The sequence below is a fragment of the Camelina sativa genome, chromosome 9 (assembly GCF_000633955.1).
Source record: "Camelina sativa cultivar DH55 chromosome 9, Cs, whole genome shotgun sequence".
NCBI classification, from domain to species: domain Eukaryota; kingdom Viridiplantae; phylum Streptophyta; class Magnoliopsida; order Brassicales; family Brassicaceae; genus Camelina; species Camelina sativa.
Window position 1 is genome coordinate 20,414,231 of NC_025693.1, and position 14,390 is coordinate 20,428,620.

At 36.4% G+C, this 14,390-nt stretch overlaps 3 protein-coding genes across 3 annotated transcripts in view; all 3 read left to right on the top strand.

Annotated features, from left to right (window-relative positions):
• LOC104711509 (ruvB-like 2) overlaps positions 1 to 963 on the top strand; it is a 6,771-nt gene extending 5,808 nt beyond the window's left edge. Inside the window, exon 3 of the mRNA XM_010428208.2 lies at positions 361 to 963. Within this exon, the coding sequence (XP_010426510.1) occupies positions 361 to 963 (603 nt within the window). The remainder of the gene's footprint in view (positions 1 to 360) is intronic.
• On the top strand, positions 9,591 to 12,592 carry LOC104711511. Its single transcript, XM_010428211.2, has 9 exons — positions 9,591 to 10,326; positions 10,487 to 10,706; positions 10,798 to 10,964; positions 11,059 to 11,204; positions 11,295 to 11,357; positions 11,440 to 11,532; positions 11,604 to 11,765; positions 11,853 to 12,012; positions 12,119 to 12,592. Exons 1-9 carry the CDS (start codon positions 10,212 to 10,214, stop codon positions 12,397 to 12,399), a joined length of 1,407 nt encoding a protein of 468 aa, XP_010426513.1. The 5' UTR covers positions 9,591 to 10,211; the 3' UTR covers positions 12,400 to 12,592.
• On the top strand, positions 13,309 to 14,322 carry LOC104711512 (the record flags this gene model as incomplete). Its single annotated transcript, XM_010428212.2, has 3 exons — positions 13,309 to 13,446; positions 13,541 to 13,784; positions 14,013 to 14,322. Coding segments are annotated over 3 exons (450 nt in total), but the record flags the coding sequence as incomplete, so codon positions are not given.

Sequence of the window (14,390 nt, forward strand, 5' to 3'; positions counted from 1 at the left end):
AAGTTCTCTTCTATTATATTGATGTCGAAACACAAAAGACGGGCTACAACGCGACTTAAACGGGTTACAAAGGTAGACGAGGATAGTAGACGAGCTGATATCTCGTCGATTCTCCAAGCTATGAGTTTAGAACCGTTGACTTTTGCTTGGACGAGCTAAGCTTTTTGTACTTGCTGCACCAATTCTCCTGCTTTTCTCCGATCCCCTTTTCTACAGGCCGTACGCCCGTATTTATAGGGAATCGTGTCGGTTCGTCTAGGAAAAATACCATAATACCCTTATCTCTTGAAAGGGATATCTATGGGCTTTTTCCTGGGCCGGGCCCTTTTGTTGGGGTTGGATCTACCCCTAACACGAGAGCAAATCGATAGTAAAGTTGCAGAATGGAGAGAAGAAGGGAAAGCTGAAATAGTACCTGGTGTACTCTTCATCGATGAAGTCCATATGCTTGATATTGAATGCTTCTCATTCCTAAACCGAGCACTCGAAAACGACATGTCTCCTATCCTCGTCGTAGCTACAAACAGAGGAATGACAAGGATCCGTGGAACAAACCAGGTATCACCACACGGGATCCCAATCGATCTCCTTGACCGTCTTCTCATCATCACAACGCAGCCTTACACTGAAGACGAGATCAAAAATATCTTGGAGATACGTTGCCAAGAAGAAGAGGTGGAGATGAAAGAAGAGGCGAAACAGCTTCTGACTTTGATTGGATGTGATACCTCGCTTAGGTACGCGATTCATCTGATCAATGCAGCTGCTTTGGCTTGCCTGAAACGTAAAGGGAAAGTCGTGGAGATTGAGGACATTGAGAGAGTTTATCGATTGTTTCTAGACACCAAGAGATCGATGCAGTACTTGGTAGAGCATCAGAACCAGTACATGTTCAGTGTGCCTGTCAACACTGAGGAGGCTACTGGAGGAGAAGCAGCAGAAAACGAATTCATGGAAGTTTGATATTCACTTCGTTTGAGTTTGGCTTCAGATTCTCTTTTCTAAAAGCCACTTTAACAAAGCTATTACATTCTCTTTTTCTTTCGACAACAACCCAAGGGACTAATGGAACGAAAGAAGAGTGTTAAGAAATTAACTAGCTAGAGAAACTACTAAAGAGGCGATTCAAGAACCAATTTTTTCACCTTGACTTTTATCGATTAATTGATAGATTTACCATGCGTTTATCAGATTAAATGAATCGTTAAGTAACGAAGATAGAGATGATCCTCTGACTCTGAATTCAGTTAGTGAATCTTTATTTTATTTTATTGTAGTAAATATTTGTAAATTTATTGTTGTCATTAGGTTTCGTGTGTACGAAGCAAGTGCTTGCTTGAACAGATCCTTGGCTTTATTATCCTACGTAGTTGCTAGACCAAATTGTTGATTTCTTGTTTATAAAAAGGTGGGGAAAAAGATCGAATCGAACCAACCAATCCAAACCAAACCAGGATTCATTTATCTGAAGCCAAATTGAGAAACTGCTGGCTACGTAATGCCGTCGAGTAACATGTCATGCCGTATTAAAAAAAAAGTCAGAAAAGAAGAAGAAGTCGTAGCTGACACCGTCAATGTCACCGGAAAAGAAGAAGCTGATTATGATACGACCTCAAGAAGTTTAATAGGCCTTAATGGGCTTGATTATTGTTTAAGCCCAAAATACTTAGAAGTCTCTTTGTATTTAATCTCACTTTCTTTCTCTGTAAACATTATCAATAACAATTAATTACATTTCTGATCTTTTATCTCCGCCGCAAAGGCGCATCTCTTCTTCTTCTTCTTCTTCTACTTCTTCCTCTTTCTACTCTTATTTTCTATCTTAGATGAGCTCCGAAGCATATCAGCTGAAGCCGTCGTCGACGCCAGAATCGATCCCAATTATGTCACTTCCCAATGGTTTGCTATTGAGCTGCGTCGCACGTGTCTCAATATTGTACTATCCAACCCTCTCCCTTGTCTCCAAGAGCTTTCGATCTAATCCTAACTTCACCGGAGCTTTACAAGGCCCGATCAGTCTTAGGACGCACCGAGAGTTGTATCTACGTGTGCTTAATGTCGAAACCTTATTTGAACTCTAGCCGCTGGTTCACCCTCTGCCGGAAACCTGATAAAACCTCAAACAATGACGACGACACAAGTGGGTATGCTTTGGATTGGCTACAGTCCCCATTCCCGATTCTCCTCGTCCGCACATTCCGGGTCTAGTGGCGGTTGGTTCTGATATCTACAGCATTGGCGTATGCTCTAGCGTCATGATTCTGGATTGCATGTCTCACACGTGGCGCGAGGCTCCAAGCTTGCCGGTGGAGCCAATGGGAATGTCTACTAGCGTCCTTGATGGAAAGATATATGTAGCTGCAAGAAGCTGTGGAGATTCCTCGAAGAACTTATTTGAGGTGTTTGACACAAATTAAAACACAAACTTGGGATCCTAAACCTATCCCTTTCAGCGAGACAAAACGGGACTTTGCATTCTCCGAAACCACATGTATTGATGGAAAGTTCCACATGGTGTCTTATTGCCATCGTCGTGTGATTGCTTACAGTCCCAAGGAAGGTAGATGGGACAAGGTTGGAGAAGAGCTAAGAGATGTTCTCTATACGGTTTCTCATTGCGTGATAGAGAACGTTTTATACACTTATTATAATTCTGACCGAGTGTTCAAATGGTTTGACACTAAGGGCATGTGCATCGGTTGGGACAGAATTTTGGTCCTTCAATTATTTATATATATATAGTTACCTTTCCTCACTCCTTATGCTGCCACATCAGCAACTCATTCTTTTTATTTGGGCCTAATCCTAAACACTAATCCACTATGTAGCTTCTAATCCATTCATTCATAACACTTTAAAAGCCCATATTAAACCCAAATGTTTTAAATAAATGAATATTTTAAAATAGTAAAAATAATACTATTGATTTATTTTAGTAATAATATTATTATTCAAATTTTAACCAAAAATGATCATATTCCAAAATTTAGAATGAGTTACTAAGTTTTAGAATATAAGTAAGATTTTAATACATGTGGAGTAAAAAACAATTTATGTAATTGTATTTATAAAATTCTAAACATAAAAATAAAATTGAAGTGAAATATTAGTTTCTAAGAAACAATTTCACTTATAGAAAAATAAAAGATTAATTATTTAACTCAACTTAAAAGTTTTGATCTAAAACAAAGATATTGTAAGAGTCACAATTTTTTTTTGGGAAAAACTATGAAAAAGAATCTTGAAAAATTAATCCATCTAAAAAAACACAAAATCAATGGTCACAATATATAGAGAAAATGATATGTAAGTCGTTATTAAAAAGTGACATGTATAGTATATCTCAGAATGCATATTATCAACCGGAGCTAAAATTCTATAACATGATAAATAAAAATATATATAAAACATGCTTGAGATTTTATCAATTTATGATCAAATGCTTTTAACCAAAAACATTGCCAGAAATAACATATTACTAAAGTACACCATGTTTTTTTTAAAAGACGAAGCTGAGGTTGCATCACAAAATTAACATATGAAAATAACATATGAAGGGTTTTAGACATATATGTAACTTGGATTAGTGAACGGATGTCGGGTTTAATCATTTCACCATTTACGCATTCTTGACTTGGTCGGAAATTCTATTATGACAGGCGATGCACTTGGATAACTCCGTTGTAGTGACATAACAGTAAAAGTGTTCATCAAACTTTGTATATTTGCATTTAATGTGGGATATCGATATATTTAAATGATTTCTATAATTAGGTCAATGATCGATCTTCGGTGTTAGAAATTTTAAAATGATGTTTTCATTGGATATAAATATGAAATGTACTCTTCGAGGGAGATTCTTTAAATCAGTTTTTGTTACTACGTTATATATTATTGATTTACCAGAAAAACATTACTGACACTAGACAATATATATTATTGACACTAGACAACATATATATATATATATATATTATATATATATATATATTAGTAAAATAAGTATGACTTTTATTTGGATTTATCTTTTAAACTTTAAATGACTAATTATATTTATATTCAATGATTTTTATTCCTAAAAAATTTAAACTAAAATCCCTCGCAAATAAATATAACAAATAAACATTATCTTCAATAATATATATGTTGTATGTTACTTAGTAAAATAAGTTTAGTGTTTATATAGATTTATACTCAAAAATTTCAATAAATATATTTGAGCTCAAAAATTTATATTGATAAAAAATATTTTAAATTAAAATCCCGCGCGTGCGCGGGTTCAAATTCTAGTTTTATTTATATTTTGTGAGTTTCTTAAGTTTTGTATAGCATTGGTGTCCTTCAGGGTGTGGTCCTTCATAGTATTTTTAATTTAAAAAATTAATTTTTTAAATAAATATGTAAAAACATATTAAAATTTTAATTTAAATAAAACATATAACATTGACATTAAAAACATAAGAAAATTACAAACTTACAAAAACTTGAAAAAAACAAAAAATACAATTAAAACATGAAAGATAAAAAACATAAACCATACAAACATCAAAGATAAAAACATACATTTTATTAAATTCATAGATTTTTTTTAATTAATCTTCATTATATGGAAGATGTCCAAAGTTAGTCCAAATATGCTCAACCAAATCTTTTTTTAACCGTTCATGGACTTTTTTATCCCGAATTTCTGTAAGACGAGTAATCGTAGTGCTCATATTGGAACCCAAACTGGCAGCACCGACGGTATATGTTTGATCCACATCATCTCTGTGTTGAAATTCAGAAACAATGTTTCGGTAACTGTATGTTCCTCTTTCATCCTCGATAATCATATTATGGAGTATTATGCATGCTCTCATAACATTTGCTATTTTGTACTTATCCCATAAACGAGATGGATTTTTAATAACGGCGAATCTAGCTTGCAAGACTCCAAAGGCACGCTCAACATCTTTCCGCACAGATTCTTGTTTTTTAGAGAAGAGAGAATTTTTGATACCTTGTGGGAGCCGGATAGATTGTATAAAAGTTGCCCATTTGGGATAAATACCATCGGTGAGATAGTACGCCAAATTGTACTCTCTTCTGTTGACAAAGTAGTTGACCTCCGGAGCTTTACCGTTAAGAATGTCATCAAATACATTTGAACGATCTAGAATATTAAGATCGTTCATAGTACCTGGAGCTCCAAAAAAAGCATGCCATATCCAGAGGTCGTACGAAGCTACTGCCTCCAACATGATTGTTGGTTTTCCGGTTGATCGTGAATACATCCCTTTCCAAGCTGTTGGACAATTCTTCCACTCCCAATGCATACAGTCAATGCTCCCAACCATCCCGGGAAATCCACGTTTTTCATTTTCATAGAGTAGTCTTTCTAGGTCGTCGGGTCTGGGACGTCTTAGGTATTCATCGCCAAACAACTGGATTATTGCGGCCGTAAACTCGTGCAAACATTTCCGAGTTGTTGAACCACCAATTCGTACATATTCATCAACTGTGTGGGAGGCAGTACCATATGCCAATTGGCGAATTGCTGCAGTACATTTCTGTATAGTTGACAGACTAGCCCGACCGGTTGCATCATAGGATTCACGGAAATACTCGACTTCTGTAGAGAGACGTTGCACAATACGCATGAACAATGGCCTGTGCATGCGAAACCGTCGCCGAAATAAATAGTCAGGATATGTTGGAGTATCACTGAAATAATCATTCCAAAGATTATTGTGGCCTTCTTCTCGGTTTCTTGGGATAAAAATCCGTTGCCTTGGCTCTATCGGTTCTTGATTGAGACCAGAATTTTCGGCATAATTATCAAAATATGCATCAAAATCATCATCCATACCATCTCTTTGGTAGTGATAATGGTATGATGAAGATGCCATTTAGAAAAAAAGAGAAGTGTAGAGTAAGGAAAAAAGGATGTTGTTTTGTTTTGAGTAAGAACTCGAGAACAAAGAAATGAGAAGTGAACAAAGAAAGAAAGGATGTTGGTGATCTTCTTTGATTTGTTTGGTATTATGTTAGAAAAGAAGAATATATATAGGAATAGAAGTTACATAGACCCGTGATAAGAGATCCATGATACTTGATAGTCCACAAAATGCCAAATTGCTTACAATAATCCGTGATACTGATCTGTGATACTGAACAAAATGACATTGCACAAACATTTATCCATGATATGAAAATGCCAAATAGCTTACAATGACCCGTGATACTTCACAAAATGACATGCCCTTACAATGATCTGTGATTTAGACATATACAAAAGCTACCAAAACCATACCTACTATTGCTACCAAAACCATCAATTGAAAACCAATACTAAACCTATTTCGGGTCTTGCATAGCTCAAACACTTCCTTCTCTAGGCGTGATATTTTCTGCTCTGTTTCATCACTCCAAAGTGACTCATAGTCACTGGAGAATGCAAGATTATCTACCTTCTGAGACAATACTTCACATTGTCTGTCCATCTCTCTCATCTCCTCCATGACAGCTTCATCCCATCACTTGTGAATATGCATCTCTCCATCATCAATATTCCCACATGTGAAAAACCTGCATTAACATATATAATTAGCAATATCACTTCATAATCAGTTCAACATAGCAATAGTTAACATTAGATGGACTCCCACATACCGTCTGTTGTAACTTGAAGATAAGAGTGGCGGACCACCACAGTAGCAAACCTTCGGGAATCCGAATTCGACCTCAGGTTGAGGAGGGTATTGACTCGCTTGAGCATGCATGAAGCTACTCTCAGCCTCATCCATCCGAATCAAAGCTTCTATTTCCCTCTGCACAGTGTCGTCAGAGCATCGATCATATTGATCTGAGGAATCAGGCTGAGAGTAGCTGTAGTCTTGGCCCATCTGTCATATTTTTAACATATAGGCACAGAGAACAAAATGACACAATCAGAAACACAATGACAATTTAACATCGTTTAAGACAGAAATTTAGATTAATCATATAAAGTACCATCTTAAGCCGAGTTACATAGTAAACAGAAACAGAATCATATAAAGCCGAGTAAGATACTAAAACAGAATCATAGAAAGCCGAGTAAGATACTAAAACAGAATCATAGAAATTAAGATACTAAAACAGAAACAGAATCATAGAAAGTTAGATACTAAAACACAATCTCAGAAATACTGAGCCACTATCTTATCCTTGATAAGTTGATCAGCTTCACTAAGTGGATCTGGTTTGGCTAGAAGTGTGTCTAATATGCCAAGCTTCTGTTGCTTCTCTTTTTCAGCCATATCCACCCTCTTTACTTCCCACATGCTCTTGTACTCATCTAGAGCCTTCCCCTTAGCAGTGTTCCTCTTGGCCTTTGCAGCCTTGACACCTTGAGGCCTAATCTCAAAGTCTTGGTCATTGTGGGTTGACTCGGATTGTGAAGCTGCACCAACTGGCTCAGATTGTGAAGCTGCACCAACTGGCTCGGATTGTGAAGCTGCACCAATTGGTTTCCTCTTTGTTCTCACTGAAGTTGAAGGGCTGTTAATAACGTTAAGGTTCAGCCATTTCTGCTCAAACCGTAACAAACACCAACAACGCTCCATTGTAAACTTCGTATTTTGTTCAGCGAAGTAGATGTCATGAGCCATCTTTAGTACGTCGTTCTCAGAGTGTCCACTACTGTTAAGTCTCTCTGCAGCTGCGTAAGCCCCGCAAAACTTGTTTGTGCACTCATTGATCCTAAACCACCTCTGCTTACAGTTTATATTCATCCCCTGTTCACCATTGGCTACAGCATGAGGTTAATCCGCATAGTATTTGTTAACCCTTTGCCAAAAGCTTCCTCCCTTCTGTTGATTTGCAATTATCGGATCCTTCGAAGTGTTCAGCCACGCACTGATAAGAATTTCATCATCGGCTGGATTCCATTTCTTCTTGTCCTTCCTGGCAGGTGTCTCTTGAGAAAGAGGTACATCGTGAGATTCTTGAGACGAGTAAGGAGGTACTTCGTAAGCAACATTCTCGCCAGGTGATGGAAAACTCTCAAAAGGAGAGTTTTCTTGATTAAGTGACTCTCCTTGACTGTTGAGAAGCTCTATATAACTAGAGGACTGAGAGAATGGAATGTAAGAACTCATAGCAGAAGATGTTTAGATGATGAGGATTCGGAAATGTTGTTGGTTTAACAAGGAGGAGAGATAGAAGATGATGGAGAAAGATTGAAGGGAGGTTGGTGTTTAAAAGGTGAAAAGGTATCAAGTAATAAGTTACCATTCATAAAGACCTATCTTTCAACTACCTAAGTCTAATCACAATTTATGACCGTAATAGTGATCTATGTAATAGTGATCTATGTATAAGAAAACTACAAAGCAAACCAATGATCTATGTAATGAATGAGACCAACTCTACACCAACCAAAACAATTTATGTAAGACAATTACAAAGTAAACAATGATCTATGTAATAGTGATCTATTTAAAGAAACAAACCGTAAATATTACAAGCAAACCAATGAATGAGACCAACTCTACACCAACCAAAACAATTTATATAAGATAACTACTAAGCAAAGCAATGATCTATGTAATAGTGATCTATTTAAAGAAGCAAACCGCAAATATTACAAGCAAACCAATGAATGAGACCAACTCTACACTAACCAAAACAATTTATGATGAAGAAATTACAAAGCAAGCAAACGAATTAATGACACCAACTCTACACCAACCAAAAAATATTACCTCTAACTCAATGATTCTCCACTGCTTCTTCTTAGATTTCCCGTGATGTGTTGCTATCTTCAAGTGACCCTGAGGAAACTCAAGAACAGCAAACAATATGCAAGGTAGAGTCAGTTTAACATAAAAGTAATCAACATTATCCAAACAAAATAACAACAATCTTATACACATACACTCATCCTTACACTCATCCTTACACTCAGAAACTCATACACTCATCCAGCTAACCCAGAAACATAATCTAAAAACCTAATTCGAACCAAAACCGAGACACGCAACTATCGAAACAAAAAACATAAACCAAAACCGTGAATCAAAACAAAAAACAGAGACATATGCAGCGTAAACCCAGAGATAAAACTATTATCGAGAACAATCGAACCACACACTAAACAATCGAACACCAGACTTACCGAATCAGAGAAAAAAATCGAAAATACAAAAGAATTCCTAAATCGAGAACCCTAAACTAAATCAGAGAACCCTAAATCGAGAGACTAAATTCAGGATAAAAAAAAAACGAAACCCATAATCCTAAATCCAACTCTAATAACAAATCAGAGACTCAATCGAGAACCCTAAATCGAGAATCAATCTCGAATCGACAAACAATATACCAAACCCTAAATTCGCAAACGGCGTTGGAACACTAACCTCGTGAGATTGGAACCAGCGGATACTCTTCAAGATGATACCACAGATCGATTCGTCTGAAGAAATTAACTGATGCTTTCACCGGGAAAACAAGTCGCCGTCGAGAGAGAAAGAAACAAGAAAGAGGGAGTCGGAGATGAAAAAAAAAAAAGTGATGCTTCGATTTTTTGGTATACCCTACCCAAACAATACAAACATCTCACACGCAGACACGTGTAACGACGGACGATGGAAAAACGTCCCCTAATAAAGAACGTTTCTTCGTAATATGTCGAATTTATATTTAAATTAAATTACTTAATTGCAACGGACAGTGTTTAGGGACACCGATGCATATGCCCTAACACAAGAGTGTGGAGAAAAATTGAACGGTTTGGTAAGGTTACCTAAGTTCCCTCCGAGTTGTCGAATTCAATTGGTTGATTATGGTGGAAAACTGGCGGTTTTGTGGGTCGATCAATCATCGCCTTGTACTAGTGGTGACGACAACTTGGATAAGATTTGGTGCGCGGAGATTGCTCTTGAGAAAAAACAACAAGAAAGTTGTGAAATTTGGGGAGAAGTTGAGTGGTTTGGTCATGTGCTTACAGTTCCTGCTGCAACATGTCTTTTTGAGAAGGTTCTTGCTGCTACTCTTTGATGAATGAATGTGTCACAAAAAGCTTGAAATAGGTGTCTGTGTTAATTTTTTTATTTATTTATTTGGTGTATGCAAATTAAAAATACGATGAAATGGCTTTATTTATGTGACTGACTGCGTTGTTTAACTTCGGAATAAGATTTATTCTTCCGACAAAAACAAAAAAAAAACACACACACACAGAAAAATCGATGAGTGACTCATCAGTCTTTGTCCGAAGCTACAACATCAATGTCGTCGTGTTTCTTCTCTTCCTAAATCTCTTCACTTTCTTCTCCGTTGTCTCCTCCGACGAACATGTCTTCGGTAAGTTTGTGTCGGAATTGAATTTAGACTTTTTAGGGTTTCGTTCTGATTTTTCTACGACTCGAAAATTTCAGTTCAGAATCACTAAATTTCAAAGCTTTTTAACATAATTAAGACAAATTCGACCAAAAAGATCCAATTTTTGTTTGTACATTGGCAGTTGTGGGTGAAACTGGTTCGTTACAAGTGACTCCAAGAACAGAGGTGGTGATAGATTCTCCTGGTCTGAAGCGAGGTACAACATCGAGATGTGAGAGGTTACATATCAGTGGATTAGAAAGACTTAACCACATTGATAGATATGCTCATTCACTGAAGTTGACCCTTTTGAGTAATACATCGAACAGTGTAAGAACAAGTATAGACGTTTGCTTCCACAGGTAAAAAAAAATCTAGTATCTGTGTTATGTGTTCATCAACCTCAGGCCTGGATTTGTCTTAATTCCAAGTTTAAATTCTTGTTGATTTTAGAAATTCGTCGCGTGCAATTGGAATGTGCTCTCATGGTCAGTGGGAGAAAGTATCAAAAGGGTTACCTTGGGTTGGGATAATGTCACCTTTTGACTACAAGATCCTTGATATAAGAACCTATGGTAGCTCATCTGAAGTCGTTACCTTGGAGTTGGTTGCTAAACAAGGTAGACTTTGTCTTTGTTTTCTTTTGTTTGTTATATCGCTGTGTGTTTTGCACATTATAAAAACTAAACTAAGGTAGAGTTTGTGTCTTGGCAGAGTTTTTCATGTACCGTATCGTGTTTTTAATGATGGGGATAGTGTTGCTGAATTTGGCTTCTAGACTTAGCAAATCAGTAGCGTTTTACTACATTGGTGCCATGTCCTTTGGAATTGTCATTCTTGCAACTCTAATCATTTATCAGGTATGAGTTTTCAAAAACAATATCAAAAGCCTTTTTGCTTATAGTTTCTTGGCTTCCCTCTTGCTTAACTCGATCACTGATTGTGTATAGGGGATAAAGCGTCTCCCAACTAGAGGGAAGAGTCGGCTTGAGCTATTTCTCTACTCGTCTATGGTGAGAGTTGTCTTCTCTTTGACTTCTTTTGTTTTTAATATCAAACATTTACTAACCAAAGCCTTTTGTTTTATCTTCTCAGATTGGTGTGGGAGGTTACTTTCTTCAATACATATGCGGTTTAATTCAAGATCTGCCAATGCAGATAGGAATCAGTGAAGATTTGTACTTTCCTGTATGTAAGTTTGGATTTTTTTTTTAGATATACCTTACTTGTTATTAAACGGCTTTATGTAAAATTTGCAGCTGGCGATACTGTTGGTAGCATTTGTATATCTGTTTGGAGCATGGTCAGGATTTTGGACTGTTAAGAAATTTTTTGTGACAAAAGATGGTTCTATTGATATTGGTACATCAATCTATGTCTGTTGGACCATCCGAGCTTTTGCTGTGGTTCTGATCCTTCAGGTACTTTGTTTTTTTCTTTCTCTACTGTTGCTTTTGATTCATCTTTAATTATGGGGATTGAAGTCATGATTTTGTGTTAATTAACAGAGCTCTTTAGATCCCTTGCTTGCTGGAGGAGCGTTGGTATCAGGAATTCTCATCTCAACAATATCAAAGATTATCAGCAAAAAGATGTTAGCACAAAGACCTGAGAGTTGCAGACCTGGCTTAACCCATGCTACTACGTTTGCTTCTCCTCTTCCTAGAGGTTTTGGCTTTTCTTTTTGTGTGTCTCTAGGAGTTCTGATTTCATTGATACTATTTCCATTTATCTCGTAATGTTCTTGAAGAATCGGTTTTTCTTCTGTATGCAGGTTCCAACAAGAAGTTGAGGACAGTACCACTGTCTGATTCAGATATATTCCCATCTTCATTCCACAAAACACCAGAAGGGAGAAGAAAGCTAACAAAGGAAGAGTTGGAAAAGTTCACTAAAGAGAGCACGGAAAAGGCGATGAGAGAATTGGTTTCTTCACCAGGTTTTGGCGAGTGGGCGGTGAAAAATGCTACTAGAATCAGCGTAAATCCGATAAAGGTATCGTCCAGTAAATTGACTGGTACGGTTGAGCGCCGGAGATGGTTCCTCTGGTTCTGAAAAGCAAGCATCCAGGGAAACTTTTGAACCAGTCAGGAGAGTGTAGACTGTAGAGACTCTTGTATTCTAACTCTTTAGGGCACGATTGTTGTAATAACCCTAATTGTTTCTTCTTAGATTGGTTGTGTACGACGAAGCAACAAACATTGCTTTTATATATCTTGTGGAAAAATTCTTATTGTTCTGTTTTGTTTTGGTCTTGAAATCAGCAAAATGTTAACTTTTTACAAGATGGCTTGGCAGAAAATGTTCTTGATCAAGAAAGATTATATTTATTAGTCATCAATGGATTATTAGGTTATTAATTTGATTTGACTTCATTTTGCAGATATATATACATAAAGGATATACTTTTTCTAATGGGATATTTCCAGTAGAAATAGAAAATGCCTTTGCAAAAATTAACTTTGACCAATAAAACAATTTCTACAAAATTATAAGGACTACCCACTTTTCCATGAGTGTCATCAATGATGTGAAACTCAACATGTTACACTTAGCACTTAGTAGTATTTATTTGAATAATGGAAGATGATGATATAATATAGGCCACTAACTGGTACTAGTGGATGATGATGATATGATAATAGGCTTATAACTAATTATGTAGAGGGAAGTTGGCAAAAGTGAGAAATTCCTATATTGTTTAGAGGGAAGTTTTCCTACATCTAGCAATAGACAAAAAAATTTTGATAACCAAAAAAAAAAAAGAGATTTAATATAGAATATTGTGGTGTGGGTCAAGGGGAAATTGCATTTTAATTGAACAATTCCACAAAGTGAGTTGGTCGTCTCTTTCTTATAATTGTTTTTAATCATATAAATCTAAGATTAGTCCTTGGAGAGAACATGTCTTTTGTCTCCTAAACCTCCTTTATTAATCATCATTATTATCACTAATCCTATTTTTATTCCATTCACAGCGAAGAAGAAGAAGCAAAGAGTTCGTTATATAGAAAGACAAAACAACCTCAGATAAGAGCAAACCATAGAAGAAAATGTCTTATCAAGATCAACACCATCCCGTTGGTGCTCCTCCTCCTCAAGGTAATTACTAGTTCTTTTTTTTTCTTTTAAATCTTTCAAGTTCATAGGTATCTTTGTTTCTTGTTTCTCAAGTTTTGATGTTGTTATTTTTCAGGGTATCCTCCTAAGGAAGGTTATCCACCACAAGGTTATCCTCCGGCGGGATATCCTCAAGGGGGATATCCTCCGGCGGGTTATCCTCCACCGGGTCAGGGATATCCAGCACAAGGCTATCCTCCACCGCAATATCCTCAAGGTCATCCACCGCAGTATCCTTATCAAGGTCCTCCACCGCCCCACTATGGTCAGGATCCACATAAGAAGAAGAAAGACAAGGATTCAGGCTTTATGGAAGGATGGTGCGTTGACCCAAATCTCTCTCTTTTAAATTATAACATAGTCTTAAAATGCTTCGTTGTTCCAAAAAAAAAAAAAGTCTTAAAATGCTTGAAGCTGATGAAACGGACTAATCCCTTTCTAGATGATACATTTTTATATATTTTGGTATGCAATAATATGGATAATTCAAAGTCTCTATGCTTGCTTGTGAATGGTACTTATAAAAATGTGTATATGCATGATCACAGTTTGGCTATGCTCTGTTGTTGCTGTCTCTTGGAAGCTTGCTTTTGATCGGAGGATGATAAGCCGTTGACGGTCTTGAGGATGCATTGTATTTTTCCATAATATAAAATGTTAAAAAGATATGTTTGATCAACATTTTAGATCTCTTCTTCTTCTGGTTATGTGTGTCCACGTTTTGGGTTTGTTTCTCTTCTTTATTTTTTTTTTTGGTTATGAATATGAATTTGACTTGAGGTCTTGTTTATTTTTATGACTATTGATTGATTTTAGGCTATGAGCCCATCTTTTGTATATGTAAAAAGTGTGTTCTTACTTTTGTGTCAAAGCCATTCATTTTTAAATCTTTATTAAATCTTCTAATCAAATATAATCCTTAACTC